Source organism: Crassostrea angulata, chromosome 8 (assembly GCF_025612915.1).
Source record: "Crassostrea angulata isolate pt1a10 chromosome 8, ASM2561291v2, whole genome shotgun sequence".
Classification (NCBI taxonomy): Eukaryota; Metazoa; Mollusca; class Bivalvia; order Ostreida; family Ostreidae; genus Magallana; species Magallana angulata.
Window position 1 is genome coordinate 20,749,685 of NC_069118.1, and position 18,350 is coordinate 20,768,034.

The window sequence follows — 18,350 nt, forward strand, 5'->3', positions numbered from 1 at the left end:
TTAAGTCGGAAAAATGTAATTTGCTATTTTTCATACAATCATCGTTTAAAAATATAAAAACCATTCAGCAATGGAAATGGAGGTTTTTTTGTTCTAGAAGGAAAACCTATTTTTAGTATGACATAACAATGCAGTGACCTTTTTTAACTTCCGGTGAACTTCAGCGTGATCGAAGATTCGCCAAGGAGAACACGATGGAAGAATATGTTCGAGATCCATGGTACTTTATAATTTTGGTTGAGTTTTTATATGTCTTAATTACTTTTTTGACCGTTCATTAATTCTTAATCGATAGTTCATTCATGAAAGTTGGAGACGCACATGTTACATCAGCCTGGGGGGTGGGAGAAGTTGCATAAGTGTTTGTTACAAAATATTTCATTGAAATTGTGATTTGTAAATGATTGGAAATGGATATTGATTGGTAAGTGAGCCTGGGTTGAAGATTTCAGAATCTATTTGTTTCATGTGTAATGTTATAGTTTTTATGACATGATGTCATTGACAATGACAGTCAGGAAGTTTATAATATCACCAATATCTTATATTTTAGTTGATTTTCTTCTTGTTTTCTTTAAAAAGAAATTAATTACATTTTTGAAGGGAAATCTTACATCAATTACTAAATTTTAGGGTAATGTTGAATTTAAAATATCCAAGTAATATGTAAACGGTGGGACCGTTGGACTGAGCGCAGATTTAACACAGTGCAGTTTGATTTTTGTGTGATAAAATCTATTTAAAACGCACACAGTATGATCCGCCTGCATGTGGTTGCCTACTCATACCATTCGTCAAAGTTAAACTAAGCGTCGCGTGCTCAGTCTACATTATGACGTCATATTTCAGACGTCATATTTCAGACGTAAAACGTTCAAGTTTTGTCTTCGGAAATAGCCAAAGAGAGTTACGTGATTCCGAATTTTTTTATTTCTTGTTTCATTCATCATCAATTTAATTCATATGAATGCAGCTGTAATAAAATTGCATACTTTGTTCAGTATCTAAAAGATCAGTTCCTTGACGTTAATGTTTTTATTTTCCATCTGATAATTTGATAAGACATACATAGAACTAGTCGTTTTCTTGATTGAAGCACTATTGAAACTTATCTGGTTTCCTTTTTAATTTCTTTTAATTCAAATTAACTTCTATTGAAACACTGGAACTTATTTAATCAAGTTTAGTGGCAATAAACATCGATAAGTGCCAGTCAATCAATGATCGAACTAACTTTTTAAAAACAAAATGGCTGCCAACATGGCGGCGCCAAGGACTGGAAGAAATTTTATTTGGCCTTAGTACCCCTGATTCAGCATTCATTTTTCACTGATTTTTTTATATATACGTGTTACCACCATTAATCCTTGCTTCACAAGGCGGGCTTCGTCCGCCTCTCGCTGCGCTCGGTATTAAGAAGAAAGATAGTAAACTGGTCTGTTTTATCTGTAACATAATGGGAGATACAGTGGAGCCTCAGTTATCCGGACGCCTTCGTTCCCAAGTTCAATCGTCCGGATAGATGAAGCGTCCGGATATCTGAAATGTGTCTAATGTTGTCATGAATGATAATGATAGTGTTGATACTAGGGTTTTTTGCCTTTCATACCATATAGCAACACATGCTAGAGTTGTCTGTTGATATGAACGTTTTTAGGAGATAAAGAACTCTGGTTTATTTTATTATTTTGTCATGAAATATTAACTGGATAATAATGATAACCGAATCTACCTAGCTAAATTCTTTGTGTCCAAGTGTGATATGTGTGTGATACACTGTTGTTCGCAATTTTCCAAATTTTGAAAGTGATTTGGGAAGTCAGTGTGTTAATACAAGCTACTCATGAGGGTCTGGCACGTAAAAAAGGTGTGAAACTTAATTGACAGGGGTAATCTTTTGTACTGAGTAGGGTATCATTAAATTTTACCGTCCGGTTAAATGAAGCAAGATTAGTAGCAAATCAGTGTTTTGTGGTAAAAACAGACCGTCCGGATCCGGAACACGAAATTCCGGATAAATGAGACAAAATAACGTAAAAAAAATATGTTCCCAAATAATGTCGTCCGTAAACTGAAGCGTCCGGTTATCTGGCGTCCGGATATCTGAGGCCCCACTGTATAATGATGGACAAGACCAGGATTCAAATCAAGGCTTTTTGAATCTCATCAGGAGCTCTTTCCAATGAGCTACTATAGTCTGTCCCAAGTTATTGCTTCCATCAATTTTTTATGATTTTTTATAAAAATTCACATACCTGTGAAAGAAATACAATTAAAATCGATGAAAGGGAATATATCCAAGATATCTTAATTGAACAATTATCCTTTTTCACTCATAAAATTTCACAGGAAACGAAAAAATTTTTTAACAGAGATTTGTAATGGGAAATGTTTACATCTTTTCTCCATTCGGAATACACTCGGAATACATCGCGCAATTTTTTAACATTATCATCCGGGCTTATTAATGGCTGATGCAATGCAAAATCTCTTAGACTTTCAATTTTTGGATGTGTATTGAAACCTGAAGCGGTAGAGGGGGCGTTTCAAAACAGATAATCTGGACATTTTTCATATTAGTGGATGAACGTAGTTTGAGCACAAAGGTATTTACTATTATTGAAATATCAAGCAAAAAGTGGTGGAAGCAATCACTTGGGACAGAGTATATGTGCTGGGGGTCAAACCAGTCTGACCATCAATTCTTTCTTCCTTAAACGATTATTGTCCTTGATGATCAACACCCCTGGTTCTCGACTTACCTGGCAATTCCCGGGGTTAGTTGTCATCAAATGTAACAGAAAGGTAGAAATGATGATAAACCAGAATGGGATTCCAACTTGGACCCCAAGAACCTTCATTCTGGTGCTTAAGCCACTGAGCAATTAGATGTGATCAAACTGGTCTGTCTGTCATAAATCCAAAGAATTGATCTTGCAATGAACAAGAGAAAGTGTCAGGTATTTTTTAGAACTTATTTTTAATGTTATTCTCTATATTCAGTCCCTACAGAATTGTGGATGACTGCGGAGGTGCCTTTGCTTTGGGTACGATAGGAGGTAGTGTGTTTCATTCCATCCAAGGATTTAGAAATGCGGTAAGTAAATAAATGAATGACATGTACAGTAATATATCATATACAGTAGCATTTTTCTTTTGAGCAGGATATGATACATGTATTTGCCATAATTCATGAATTTGAGATTGATAATTAAATTATTGATGTATTAAAATTTTTATTACTGTTGTTGCTCAAATTTTCTTTTTTTTCCTTCTCATTCTCAGGGTAAAGGAACCAAACTGAGAGGTGCTCTAACAAAGGTTGTAAGCAATAGCCCAAGGACGGCAGGTAAGGGTCAAGGACTTAACTGTAAAATGCTGTAAAGTGCTATAAACTCAAATTATGGTGAAATCCAAATCCCAGTACTTCATCCTGTTATCATACAATGCATCAATTAATTGTCTCCTGCTTTCACTGAAAGTGGGGGATATGAATTTTAGTCTGCATTCAGATGTATTATTTAATTGGAATTGCAAAATTGACACTAAAAAACAATGAATTCCAACTATTTAAAGTACTCTGCTTGATGCCACAGTGGCTATGATTCTCTGAATATTGTTTTAAATTTTATTTGCAGGAAGTTTTTCCATGTGGGGTCTAATGTTCACGACAGCAGACTGCACGTTCGCTCACATCCGAGGAAAAGAAGACCCCTGGAACTCCATAATGAGTGGCTTTACAACAGGCTTCATCCTAGCTTTACCAAGTAATTACATTGTACTAGGAAGTTTCTTCTCATTCAATGGTCTATTATGTTTTTTAAAGTTCTTTCTGTTCCAAAAATTCAAGTAAAATTCACTTTCTCCTGCTTGCTTCCTCTTCCCACAAAGAAAGGAAGTAGGATCCCACAATTTTTATTACACATATTTCTAATTGTAGATGGTTATTGGGCAGCCACAGGGTCTGGTGTAGTAGGTAAGCATTGTGGATTTATTTTTTCTCATCGAACTTTTCCCAAATTTTACTATTGTGCTGCTATCATTCTAGCAGTTTATTTCATTTTTCATCCCCCAATATTTAAACTCTTAAATTGCTTAAGTTATTTGTCACATATTTGCAATGAAAAAGGGCATATCTACATTATTGATTAGAATTTGAAGATTGTTAGCATGACACAATTCACATGCACATTCACATTTCCAATTACATAATGGGTGAGAGCTGTAACACTGCTTTTGAAACCCTCAAATCTACGCTGACAATATTTTATGAATTAAAACTTGCTTTTCCAGGAGGAATTTTACTAGGAATGATTGAAGGAATCAGTATCATGATGAACCGCATGGCTGGGGAGGAAGCCTACAGAGGTAAGAGCCCAGTTGTCATGGTTACTTGTAAACAGAATTATAGTATTAGTATATCAAGCCCTAGGATCATGAATCAGGCCTAGAGAAATTATTATGATTAAAATTCTCTCTTTTTCTTATTGTTTAAGTATCATTTAAAAAAAGGTTTTGAAATATTATAATTTCAGTGTAGAACCTTTTATATTGTGTTTATGGTTGTTCTTGTCCCACATTACTTTCACCTAATCACATTTGTAAAACATTTTTTCTCTTTCAAATTTGCTTACAATATGTTTAAAGAGATATGATTTACAATGGATTAGCTACATTTAAGATTAGCCTACCTGGCAATGAGGAGGGAATGGAATAAAAATAAAATGGGGACAGAATTTTCCTTTGTAATGTAGTTTTAAATTCTTTTGGCTTGAAGATTTGTTAAGATTAAAAAGAAAGGATGAAAGTTTTATGATTAGAAATTTCTTTCCAATTTTCAGAAAATTCTGATTTAAGGTGATCATAAGTTGCATTTCACCACTTTAATTGTGTTCAAGAATAGTTCATTCATTTAAATTGAAGATTCTGAAATATTTTTATGAATCTTTTCTGAAATAAGTTTTGGGTTTTTTCCCTTTATGAATATTGTTCATTCATTTGAAAAAATGGCATTACTTATAGTATATACCTATAATTTCCACTGCATATGAATTTCACAGAAACGAAACAGTATTTTACGACAAAAGTAAAATGAATGAAATTAATGTAGTTCTGTTATAATTTAGACACAAAAATAATGCAAAGAGACAACAAGACAAAAGAACAAGAGTTCAAAGTGATGGACATGTTATTTAATCTTTGTAGAGAACGATACCAACAGAAGGATGTTTGAAGACCCCCATGCAGAACCCCCTCCCCCAGAAACCCCTTCACTAGGCTCTGTGTTTGGAATGTTCGGTCCACAGACTCAGACAAATCAATGACACAGTACTACTAGGATTTTACTTGTGACCTTTTACCATTGCCATTCATTTTGCTACATTTTCATCATGTTGTGGAGAACAAAGAATGAACATTACTTTTTTCTGTTGAACAGATGAAAACCATCATGTCAGCAAGACATTTATTTTGATATGTACTGTGTTGATCGGAATTCCCAAAGTCTTATTCAGATCTGTGTGATTTTGAGTGATATACAGGGAGCCGTGTACTCTGTGAAGACATGTTGAGATGTTCCCGGTATAAATAAAATTTGTAGGGACATGAATCACATTATGACTGTACAAGATTACACAACTTATATCTACACATGTATATACATACATACATGTACATGTATTGTTTTGTTGTATAGGTCAGTCTGATCTAGGGGTTAGATGTACATGCATTCTGCGTACGTGTTCTGTGTTTCTGATTAATGATTAATAATTAAGTCCAACATCATCCACTCTTATCATTGCATTCATCTATGAGTTTATTTTTCATGTACAGATCTGAGTAAAATGTACAGGAAAATCAACACAAATTAATAGGTTTTATTTATAATATTTTAAAACGATTTTCATTCTGGTTTGATAAGAGTTATCCCTCCTAAGCCAGATACTTTTGCTGTATTTACTGTAGATTACTGTTGTTGTTGGTTTTCAAACATTTAAAAAAAAAAAACGACAAAAATCAATAAAAAAAAAAATGAAGCAAACAAATTTCTTCGTTGTCAGTTTTATTATATACACATATTTACACGTTTTGTGAATTAATTCTTGTTATTGTACAAATCAATATTCTTCAGAAAGTACTTTATGATGACATACTTTGTATTTTTTTTTCCATGAAAAAATTCTCATGTTTTTAATTGAAACTTTAGCCATTTAAAACAAAATACCCGCGGTTACGGTATACCATTAATTATAATTTTTGTAAGTGCAAAAGTTATATTTGGTGGACCAGTGGATGCCAAAGGTGAAAATTTTACAAACTGCCAGAGCTTTCTATTTAATGAAAGAAGACCATCGAAAAAGTTTTCAAAAACATCCACGGTCTAAACTTATATATTTAATAGATTCTGAGAATGTGTATCAAAAATTCCAAAGAAATTTCTAGCCAAAAAACTGTAGTTGCTACTAGTAATTCATGTTTGTCTGCAAAGATGCTGTTTTTCATGTATTACGACCTTTTGGAACCACAGATGTATAAATAACTTTTCTGGCAGATTTATGCATTAGATGAGGTTTGTTCATCGATGTCACCTTTCCAATTTGACGATTTCTTGCAACCTTTCCGCGTACCTGCTAAAAACTTCGTGTGTATACCTCAGAAGCATGTCACATATATTATATATAACGTCGTCCCCATAGCTTATTATTTCCTTGTTCGCTGCAAGATTTTACTGTATCATCTGAATGTTAATTGTTATTAATCTTTCATTATACGCTGAACTCGACCCCCTAGCGAGGTTTTTACTTTTGGCGTAAGTGTATCTATAGATAAATTGACAAAAATCCTAAATGACATATAAAAGTATTTACTACTCAAAGGATAATTTCAACACACGAGTTTCTATTAAATCTTCCACAGCAATCTCTTTAAAGTCTGTCTGGATTTTTTTTGTAGGTATGAGAACATAAAAATAAATTAAGCTCAACTCAGACAGGTGTTGTATAGTTTGTATAGGATGGGTCGTCGTCTTCTGTAAAATTTTCGAATTTTTTTTTTTCAGTGCATGAAGTTCAACTACAACAAAAAAAAAACCAGGGCATGTAAGGATCAAGTTTACAAAATGGGGATGAAATGTATCACTGCGTAAAGTAGTAAAGGAGAAGAATCACACCAGACTTTGCGTGATGAAAAAACTATTTATTCAAACAAACATGGTATCCTATAGTGGTTTCGCTTCCGAAAACACGCATCACATCGGCTCGGTATAAATTTGCACACACTTTCTGATGGAACTTATTTGAACTTGCGTCTTGCGGTGGAAAATAATTTATCATAATGCTCGAACACACGAACACATTCCACTTACAGACCAGTGCATCAGTACTCAAACACACTTCAGTGTAAAAAAAAAAATAATAACTTTATACTCGAAAATACTTTATGGACAGACTAATTCTTAAACACTCCAACACTTCATTTACAGCACATTTTCTTTTACCTTCGAAGAAAAGAATGCACAAATACACAATATACTCAGTACATAGTTTATCTGGGTAGAAACTATGCATCACTAATTTTCTAACAATGAAAAAATAACGCATTTTAAAACCAATCTATTTAAGAATCATTTGTTATGATTCGACACCATCTGATAATGTCACTTTTACTCTGTAATTCCATAGATATTACGTGCTGAAATATATTTAGCGAAATTGACTTGCGATATTAGAAATAGAAATTAAATGTTGCTGATGACATGCAAAATTTCTTTATACATGTATTTATAAGCCCCCCCCCCCCCCTTCGGGACCCTGGCCTCCACTCTCTAAAAATAACTTGTCCCTTAGCATCCGATCCCAGAGAAATAGCATGATCATGCTAGAAAACTAATCATATCTTTTGGAGTAAAACGTTCCCATAACTGAATTAAATACTTTTCAGAAGTCTTTAACCATGCCCTAAGCCTAAGTCCTAAGCCGTGGGCATAAATGGGCGTGGTTGTGGGGTGGGGACAGAGAATCTGTAATCGGTCCGCGAAAGCCCAAGTACATGTACGTACGTCGACGTCTTTACCCCCAGAAGATTCTAAATTCTAAGACCTCCCAAAATAATAGGCTTTTTCTTCGCCTCTCCGCTTGAACCCTTCCCTCCCGTGCTATCCAGTAGACAGGCTCTTGGCATATATACGTCACAATCCACAAAACACGCAATGCGAGACTTAATTATTGGGGTCTGTCGGGTTTCCTCTTTCCTATGATGTCAGTGTCCCGTTTAATTTTTAGTCTTGTATGCCCCTAAAGAGTCACCTTTACATAACATATGCTACATGTAAGTTGTTATTTTAAATCTGAACCAAAATATTTTGTTTTTTATAATCATATTATAGAATGCCAGAGTAATACACTAATGAATTTACATGCTCTTGAAAAGATTTCATTCATTGACGCAAGAAATTTTGGAAACTTTTCATGTGACGTCATTTTGTGAGTGGTTCGTCTTAAGGAACAAAATCAAAATTAGTAGTAAGCCTAATCCTATTTTAAAAACCTCTTCCCATGGAATTACGAACGATACACCATCCAACGTTCCTCTTCGTGCAAACAAAAACGAACATTGAATGATTTATTTGGAAATGGACAATAAGAATATAGTTCATTTAGCTTAATACAAGTTTACTTTAATTGAGATATGTTTTAATCATAAGACTAATATGTCTCTGTAAACCGGGGAGATGAAAAAAGGTAATTAATATAGCTTGTCGCACGTAGGCGAAGATTGGGGTTCCAGGTTACATGTTTGATAAGTGGGTTAAAAATCGATGTGACTTTATGATGAAAACATAAATGTTTAAATGATATTAATCATTGATCGTTTCAGGAAGTTTTATGTGTAATTCATTGTATGTAGCAAATTCGTAGCAAAGTCTGTCCACTTATGCATTATCTCTGTTCAGTCTCATGCCCAAACTCTCTCTCTCTCTCTCTCTCTCTCTCTCTCTCTCTCTCTCTCTCTCTCTCTCTCTCTCTCTCTCTCTTGAAAAATATCTTTTAGCAAATTACAAATGCTATATGAATTGAATAACTATCATGCACCGACCCACCTCTCCTAAAAACTTTCTATTTACATGTATAATGAAAAAAAAATCGATATATCTTTGGTCAATTCTGAGCTTTTTAGGACACAATGCACAATATTTCAACAAATTTACCTCTTTTTCAATGCAACCCCCCCCCCCCCCCCCGTCGACTTTTTAGCCCTGTCATTAAACTTTAGATATAGCAAGAAATTAGTTCTGACTTTTACCCCATTACATTTGTAATCAGTAACAACGCACTGTACTAACCTTAATCCGAACCTAACCTAACCCTAACCCTAACCCTATCCCTAACCCTAACCCTAACCCAAAACCTAACACAAAACCTAACCTTAACCTAAACCCATTTGTAACCAATGTTACCAGTAACCAATGTAACTTGTCACAAGTACATCAAAGTTTGTATATTATTCATAATCAAGCAATGTAACCAATACAACCAATGTTACTGGTTACAGATAGAAAGGGGTAATTGTCAGGACTAATGTTTGGTCCTAAACCCTAATCCTAACCCTAAACTAACCCTAATCCAAACCTAATCCAACCTAACCCTAACCCCAAACCTAATCCTAACCTAAACTCATTTGTAACCAATATTACACAATGTTTCATTCATAATCAAGCACTCTAACCAATGTTACCAATGTTACTGGTTACAAATAGAAAGGGGTTAAAGTCAGGACTGATTTCAACAACGAGAAGAAGGGGGCATTTCAAAACAGAAATGTTGGACCTATTTTTAGAATGAATATTGTTTGGACACAGAAGTTGACACTGAAGTGCATGCATTTGAAAATCGAAATACTAAAGAAAAAGTGAAAGATGGCGGAACCTGGGACATGTTATACGAGGGTCAATCAAAATATACGAAGACTTTTTCCATAGCTATGTAACTTGACGTCATATAATTATTAAATCTAGTAGACATAATTAAGCAGTTGTTTCAAACAGTTTGAAATCCAAAAAGTAAATATATTTTCTTATTTTTAAGAATAACTTAAAATCTACTCATGCAAAAATGAAGTCACGGCGCACGGTCAAAATTTGTGTTATGACAACAATAAGCCATATGTTGAAAATGATATCTCTATAAATTGGACATAAAACCAAATAATATTGAAACCTCGAATTAACATTTGTCGTGATATTCTATGTACCAAATAGCAACGGGATATATAGTTTTGTTGTACGGATATCAGTAACGGCAATCGGTTTTTAGAACGCAGTTCGCAGTTCGCAGTTCGCAATTGAATAGTGAACTGCGTTCTATAGAACGCAGTTCGCAATTCAAAATTTAGTGCGATTGAATAGTGAACTGCGTTCTATAGAACGCAGTTTGCAATTCAAAATTTAGAATTCATATTTGGGGCCCGCTTGCCTTATATGCAATTGAATAGTGAACTGCGTTCTATAGAACGCAGTTCGCAATTCAAAATTTAGTGCGATTGAATAGTGAACTGCGTTCTATAGAACGCAGTTCGCAATTCAAAATTTAGAATTCATATTTGGGGCCCGCTTGCCTTATATGCAATTGAATAGTGAACTGCGTTCTATAGAACGCAGTTCGCAATTCAAAATTTAGAATTCATACTTGGGGCCCGCTTGCCTTATATGCAATTGAATAGTGAACTGCGTTCTATAGAACGCAGTTCGCAATTCAAAATTTAGAATTCATATTTGGGGCCCGCTTGCCTTATATGCAATTGAATAGTGAACTGCGTTCTATAGAACGCAGTTCGCAATTCAAAATTTAGAATTCATACTTGGGGCCCGCTTGCCTTATATGCAATTGAATAGTGAACTGCGTTCTATAGAACGCAGTTCGCAATTCAAAATTTAGAATTCATACTTGGGGCCCGCTTGCCTTATATGCAATTGAATAGTGAACTGCGTTCTATAGAACGCAGTTCGCAATTCAAAATCTAGAATTCATACTTGGGGCCCGCTTGCCTTATATGCAATTGAATAGTGAACTGCGTTCTATAGAACGCAGTTCGCAATTCAAAATTTAGAATTCATACTTGGGGCCCGCTTGCCTTATATGCAATTGAATAGTGAACTGCGTTCTATAGAACGCAGTTCGCAATTCAAAATTTAGAATTCATACTTGGGGCCCGCTTGCCTTATATGCAATTGAATAGTGAACTGCGTTCTATCTAGAACGCAGTTCGCAATTCAAAATTTAGAATTCATATTTGGGGCCCGCTTGCCTTATATGCAATTGAATAGTGAACTGCGTTCTATAGAACGCAGTTCGCAATTCAAAATTTAGAATTCATATTTGGGGCCCGCTTGCCTTATATGCAATTGAATAGTGAACTGCGTTCTATCTAGAACGCAGTTCGCAATTTAAATTGTTGAATAGTGAACTGCGTTCTAGATAGAACGCAGTTCGCAATTCAAAATTTAGAATTCATATTTGGGGCCCGCTTGCCTTATATGCAATTGAATAGTGAACTGCGTTCTATCTAGAACGCAGTTCGCAATTCAAAATTTAGAATTCATACTTGGGGCCCGCTTGCCTTATATGCAATTGAAGAGTGAACTGCGTTCTATCTAGAACGCAGTTCGCAATTCAAAATCTAGAATTCATATTTGGGGCCCGATTGCCTTATATGCAATTGAATAGTGAACTGCGTTCTATCTAGAATGCAGTTCGCGATTCAAAATTTAGAATTTATATTTGGGGCCCGCTTGCCTTATATGCAATTGAATAGTGAACTGCGTTCTAGAACGCAGTTCGCAATTCATTTTTGGGGCCCGAAATTTTCAGGGGCATCTACTAGTGGTATTTCACTACCACTGTGAAATTTGGTGATGCAGTAATCTATAGTTTTTGAGATCTGTATGGTGTCCGGATAGGGCCATTTGCATTAGCGCGACATCGCGTTCAGATAAACGAGACATTGCGCTAACACATGTACACAACACACCGTCGCGCTAACGCAACTTTGCACAACACGCCGTCGCGCTAACACAACTTTGCACAACACGCCGTCGCGCTAACACAACTTTGCTTAACACGCCGTCGCGCTAACGCAACTTTGCAAGTTTCACAGTCTAGTAGGAAGTCGTGTCCGGAAATATTAGACTGCGCATGCTGAAATATGCATGCACGCAAGCATGGATAAAAAATAAATAAAATGTACTTTGAAATATATATATTATTTTCATTTATTATCAGTGCATATGAATAAAAATATAGTTACTAGTGTGTCACTAGATAAGGATATGAATTTCGTGGATCATTGTTTAGTTGATCCACGAAATTAAATATTCATTGAAGTGCAATTTTAATTAACATTTTGTATTGATAGGTTCATTGGCCACTAATTTACGTATACTTGATATTGTGATTTTCACTTTATCCACGAAAATTGATGCCCTTGAATATCAATGAAACTACAGTATTCAATTATAAGCCCGATTCTCAGAAACTATAGATAACTGCATCACCATATTTTCACAGTGGTAGTGAAATACCACTAGTAGATGCCCCTGAAAAATTCAGGTCCCGAATATGAATTCTAAATTTTGATTTGCTAATTGCTTTCTAGATAGAACGCAGTTCACTATTCAATTGCATATAAGCCCGATTCTTAAACATAGGTAATAACAGATTACAAAGCTCACCGAGACGAGGGATCACCTTTTTGAGGAATCACCTTTATGAGACCACCTTTATCATATTATTTGAAAATCATAGTTAATGATCTTGGATATACATGGATACTGTTTTGACAAAATATCGTATAACAATATCATATAATAAAAATTGTATAATAATCATATGTTCATTTCATAGGGTATTATATGATACAATGTTTATCAATACGATAATATAAAATACTATATTGCATCCTATGATACCAGTACAATATATATCATATATTACAATAAAATACTGTAATAAATAATGATGAAATATGATATTGTAACATATGATATGACATTGTATCTTGTTATACATTATTGTATTTGATCACATAATACAATATCATAATATATTATGATATTGATATGATATGATACATTATAATAATATATGATACAATATCATATCACATAATGCATCACAATATTATACTGTATAATATTATAGCATGATATTGCATTGTATGATATTGTATCATATTTAATACAATGTAGGATATTGTATCATATGATACAATAAAATTAGCTACAAAATTGTATCATATCAATTGATACAATATCATGTGACATAATACTATATCATATCATACAATATCATAGTATACTTTATTGTATTATATGATACAATATCACATTATACAATATCATATAATACATTTTCATATATTGATATAATAATATATTATATAAACCAATCTCATTTTATACAATATCGTATCATATGATATGATATATATTATACAATATCATATCATATGATACTATATTATGTTGCAATATCATATGAAATAGCATGTGATAAAATATAATATATGTGATATTATACAATATCATATTATACAATATTGTATCATAATAAACAATACTATACATAACAATATCACAATACAATATCATATCATAATGTACAAAAAAAATTGATACAATATCATATCGTATCATATAACTTTTTACAATATAATATATGATATAATATTGTATCATATAAAACAATAGTGTATCATATCATACAATACTATATCATAGGAATCATATTATATCATTTAACAACGAACACATCTATCAAGCAGGTTTTAGATAGGATAATTTTTTTTAGCAACTTTGATAATGGAGATCTGCATCTGAAGCTACCTCTGCAGTTCATTAATATTATAGTTAAATCAACTATGCAAGCTATTATCTATAAAATTTGTGACCTGTTCCAAAAAAACAAATCTCATCCAGCATCCGAAACATACGCCTCAGATTCAGCATTCAAGCCTGCCAGGTGCATCAGTATCATAAGACGTATCATCCATGCAAGTTTTATGAAGTTAGGACCAGTAATAACTAAGATATAATCATCAGAGGGCACCTGCTCCAAAAACTTTAACAAACTCTTAAAACCTTAACCTCCTTCAGCATCCGAAACCTATGGCTCAGATTCAGCATTCATGCCTGTCAGGTGCATCAGTATTATAAGACGCACCATCCATATAAGTTTGGTGAAGTTAAGACCAGTGATAACTAAGTTATAATCATCAAAGGGCACCTGCTCCAAAACTTTAACCAGCTCTAAAAACCTTAACCTCATCCAGTATCCGAAACTTATGGCTCAGATTCGGCATTCCTTCCTGTCAGAGGCATCAGTATCATACGACACACCATCTATGCAAGTTTGGTGAAGTTAGGACCAGTAATAACTAAGATATAATCATCAAAGGGCACCTGCTCCAAAAACTTTAACCAGCTCTTAAAACCTTAACCTCATCCAGCATCTGAAACCTATGGCTCAGATTCAGCATTCAAGCCTGCCAGGTATATCAGTATCATAAGACGCACCATCTATGCAAATTTAGTGAAGTTAGGACCAGTAATAACTAAGATATAATCATCAAAGGGCACCTGCTCCAAAAACGTTAACCAGCTCTAAAAACCTTAACCTCATCCAGCATCTGAAACCTATGGCTCAGATTCAGCATTCAAGCCTGCCAGGTATATCAGTATCATAAGACGCACCATCTATGCAAATTTAGTGAAGTTAGGACCAGTAATAACTAAGATATAATCATCAAAGGGCACCTGCTCCAAAAACGTTAACCAGCTCTAAAAACCTTAACCTCATCCAGCATCTGAAACCTAAGGCTCAGATTCAGCATTAAAGCATGTATGATGCATCAGTATCATAAGATGCACCATCCATGCAAGTTTGGTAAAGTTAGGACCAGTAGTAACCTATAAATTGCTATCAAAGGGCACCTGCACCAAACACTCTAACTTGCTCCAAAAACCTTAACCTCCTCCAGCATCTGAAACTCATGGCCCTGATTCAGCATTCAGGTCTTTCAAGTCCATGAGTAGGTCAAGATGCATCATCCATGCAAGTTTGGTGAAGATAGGACAAGTAATAACTTAGATACAGGACCTGCAACAAAAACTTTAACCAGGTTCGGACGCCGACGCCGAGGGTATAGCATAAGCTCCCCCCGACTTCGTTTCGGTGAGCTAAAAACTACCCAAATATGAATTCTAAATTTGAATTGCAAACTGCGTTCTAGATAGAACGCAGTTCACTATTCAATTGCATAGAAAGCAAGCGGGCCTCAAATATGAATTCTAAATTTTGAATTGCGAACTGCGTTCTAGATAGAACGCAGTTCACTATTCAATCGCATATAAGGCAAGCGGGCCTCAAATATGAATTCTAAATTTTGAATTGCGAACTGCGTTCTATAGAACGCAGTTCACTATTCAATTGCATAGAAGGCAAGCGGGCCCCAAGTATGAATTCTAAATTTTGAATTGCGAACTGCGTTCTATAGAACGCAGTTCACTATTCAATTGCATATAAGGCAAGCGGGCCCCAAATATGAATTCTAAATTTTGAATTGCGAACTGCGTTCTATAGAACGCAGTTCACTATTCAATTGCATATAAGGCAAGCGGGCCCCAAATATGAATTCTAAATTTTGAATTGCGAACTGCGTTCTATAGAACGCAGTTCACTATTCAATTGCATATAAGGCAAGCGGGCCCCAAATATGAATTCTAAATTTTGAATTGCGAACTGCGTTCTATAGAACGCAGTTCACTTTTCAATTGCATATAAGGCAAGCGGGCCCCAAATATGAATTCTAAATTTTGAATTGCGAACTGCGTTCTATAGAACGCAGTTCACTATTCAATTGCATATAAGGCAAGCGGGCCCCAAATATGAATTCTAAATTTTGAATTGCGAACTGCGTTCTATAGAACGCAGTTCACTATTCAATTGCATATAAGGCAAGCGGGCCCCAAATATGAATTCTAAATTTTGAATTGCGAACTGCGTTCTATAGAACGCAGTTCACTATTCAATTGCATATAAGGCAAGCGGGCCCCAAACATGAATTCTAAATTTTGAATTGCGAACTGCGTTCTATAGAACGCAGTTCACTATTCAATTGCATATAAGGCAAGCGGGCCCCAAATATGAATTCTAAATTTTGAATTGCGAACTGCGTTCTATAGAACGCAGTTCACTATTCAATCGCACTAAATTTTGAATTGCGAACTGCGTTCTATAGAACGCAGTTCACTATTCAATTGCATATAAGGCAAGCGGGCCCCAAATATGAATTCTAAATTTTGAATTGCAAACTGCGTTCTATAGAACGCAGTTCACTATTCAATCGCACTAAATTTTGAATTGCGAACTGCGTTCTATAGAACGCAGTTCACTATTCAATTGCGAACTGCGAACTGCGAACTGCGTTCTAAAAACCGATTGCCATCAGTAACTAAAGACAGATAGTCCTCTTTAGATTTGACCGAAAATATTGACGTCGTCGGACATTACGGCGCAACGAAAAGTATAAACACTATATGGATTAAACTCGGAGAAAAGTCGATAAGAACTGTGAAAATGCTCAATGGTGGAAAAAAATAAGTCAAAATTTATTCGAACGTTTGTGTTTAACTGTGTTACATTTTTTTTTAGGGTGGTGGTATTTGTATTTTGAACATCGAACGAACGAAATAGAGAAGAATATCTTTAAATGTTTAGTCAAAAGAATAAACAACGTCATCTGACGTTTAGGGTTTTTCTTACAGTAAACGAAGAGATATGCGGTAAGAATTTAAAAACTTCGAGGAACTAACTTATAATTTTCAAACAAATGTTAACAAATAAGATGTCAAGTGATAAAATGCCGATTTCAATTGTGTGGTAAAAAGTACAAAAGACTCCGGGTGATATAAAGATTGGGTATATATATTAACTGTGCGTGCGTCATCTTTACGCCATGTTTTCAACGTTACCGTGCGCCGTGGTGACGAAACATGTTGTTTTAAAAATAGGATATCAATAAAAGAAGTGTAGCTGCATAAATTTATCTGTTAATTATGACTATTATGAAAAATATATGTTAGATAGCCACATTGTCTTCGTATTTTTTGATTGACCCTCGTACAATATGGTGTCAAGAATGGATATCTGCTACAATTGGGTGAAGTGGAGGTCAAGGTTAAATTTAGCGCGATTAATTGAATGTTTATATAGTAATATCTAATTAGTTCAAACATGGTTATAACCTAACATCGCCAGCCACTCCCTGTACCAGCTATTGTTTTTCTATGCTGATATTTAGAAACATCACGAATGTGACGTTACCGTTGAATTCGCTGACAGCGCATGCTTTTTTTTGTTGAAGGTTCAATGTTTATTATGTAAAAACGAAAATAGAATGTTAAGTGCATGTGGATAATGAATACGGTGTAAATCAGACCATTCGAGAAACGCTGGTGTTGTTTTCAAATTTTAATTTTCTCGAAATAGTAATTGGTTTTTTTTTCATTTTGCGGGAGCAAAGAAGTTCATGCCCACGCACTCGAACTTCGCCCACTGCAGAAACAAGCAGACGATTGTCTATCTCCAAGTCTTAATTAAAAAGAAAACGAACGGAGCAAGGGTGCTGTTAAACAGATAGAAATCTGTCGCATGAACACTAATCGACCGAAACGATGAAATGATCGGCTTATTTTTTGTTGAACCGAAAAATAATTTTCCACAAGGAATCAATTTCCTTGATGTACTTCATCGACAGATTTTATCGTCTTAGAAGCAATATATAATTTGTTTGTCTCGCAATCGTCCGAAATCTTATCTCTTGTTTTTCACGTAATTTCATATCACATTATAAAGTGCATTAGAAGAGATAGTATGTATCTTCTATAGCGACGATTAGCGTATCATCTTTAGAAAAAAGTTGAAATTTTCAAGATAATATAATATTTTGGTGCATGAATCATATAATTTTTTATGTCACATAATAAAATTGCTTGCGCCGTGGTCTAAGCTCGCACCCTTAACTGCCAGACAAAATTTAAACAGGTCGCAATCCACCTACCAATCAATTATTTATATCGTTAATTGCAGTTTTAATCAATAACGATATTTAATCGCTGAAGAAAAAAAAACCATCTGTGATTTGAAATTAAACTTTAAACAAAAAACCAGCATGCATTGCTTTGCTTATTAAAGATAACTTGAAAACACATGTATACACGCAAGTAATATATTGAAAAACACTTTTGCAATCTAAGTTAAAAATTCATGCCTTGATGAACAGAAGACTAGATTATGTAA

General features: G+C 34.5%; 1 protein-coding gene across 1 annotated transcript; it reads left to right on the forward strand.

Moving 5' to 3' along the window:
- Nucleotides 1-105: 105 nt before the first annotated feature.
- Nucleotides 106-5,608, forward strand: LOC128161546 (mitochondrial import inner membrane translocase subunit Tim17-A-like). Its single transcript, XM_052824857.1, has 7 exons — nucleotides 106-220; nucleotides 3,004-3,097; nucleotides 3,286-3,349; nucleotides 3,639-3,767; nucleotides 3,941-3,976; nucleotides 4,294-4,368; nucleotides 5,206-5,608. The coding sequence occupies exons 1-7, from the start codon at nucleotides 195-197 to the stop codon at nucleotides 5,322-5,324; spliced, it is 543 nt and encodes a 180-aa protein (XP_052680817.1). The 5' UTR covers nucleotides 106-194; the 3' UTR covers nucleotides 5,325-5,608.
- The last annotated feature ends 12,742 nt before the right edge of the window (nucleotides 5,609-18,350 follow it).

Excerpts from the sequence above, each read along its gene's own strand:
- LOC128161546 (XM_052824857.1), top strand. The coding sequence starts at position 195 with ATGGAAGAATATGTTCGAGATCCATG. Across the intron at positions 3,768-3,940 it reads CTTCATCCTAGCTTTACCAA|ATGGTTATTGGGCAGCCACA; the intron begins GTAATTACATTG and ends TTCTAATTGTAG. Across the intron at positions 4,369-5,205 it reads TGGGGAGGAAGCCTACAGAG|AGAACGATACCAACAGAAGG; the intron begins GTAAGAGCCCAG and ends TAATCTTTGTAG.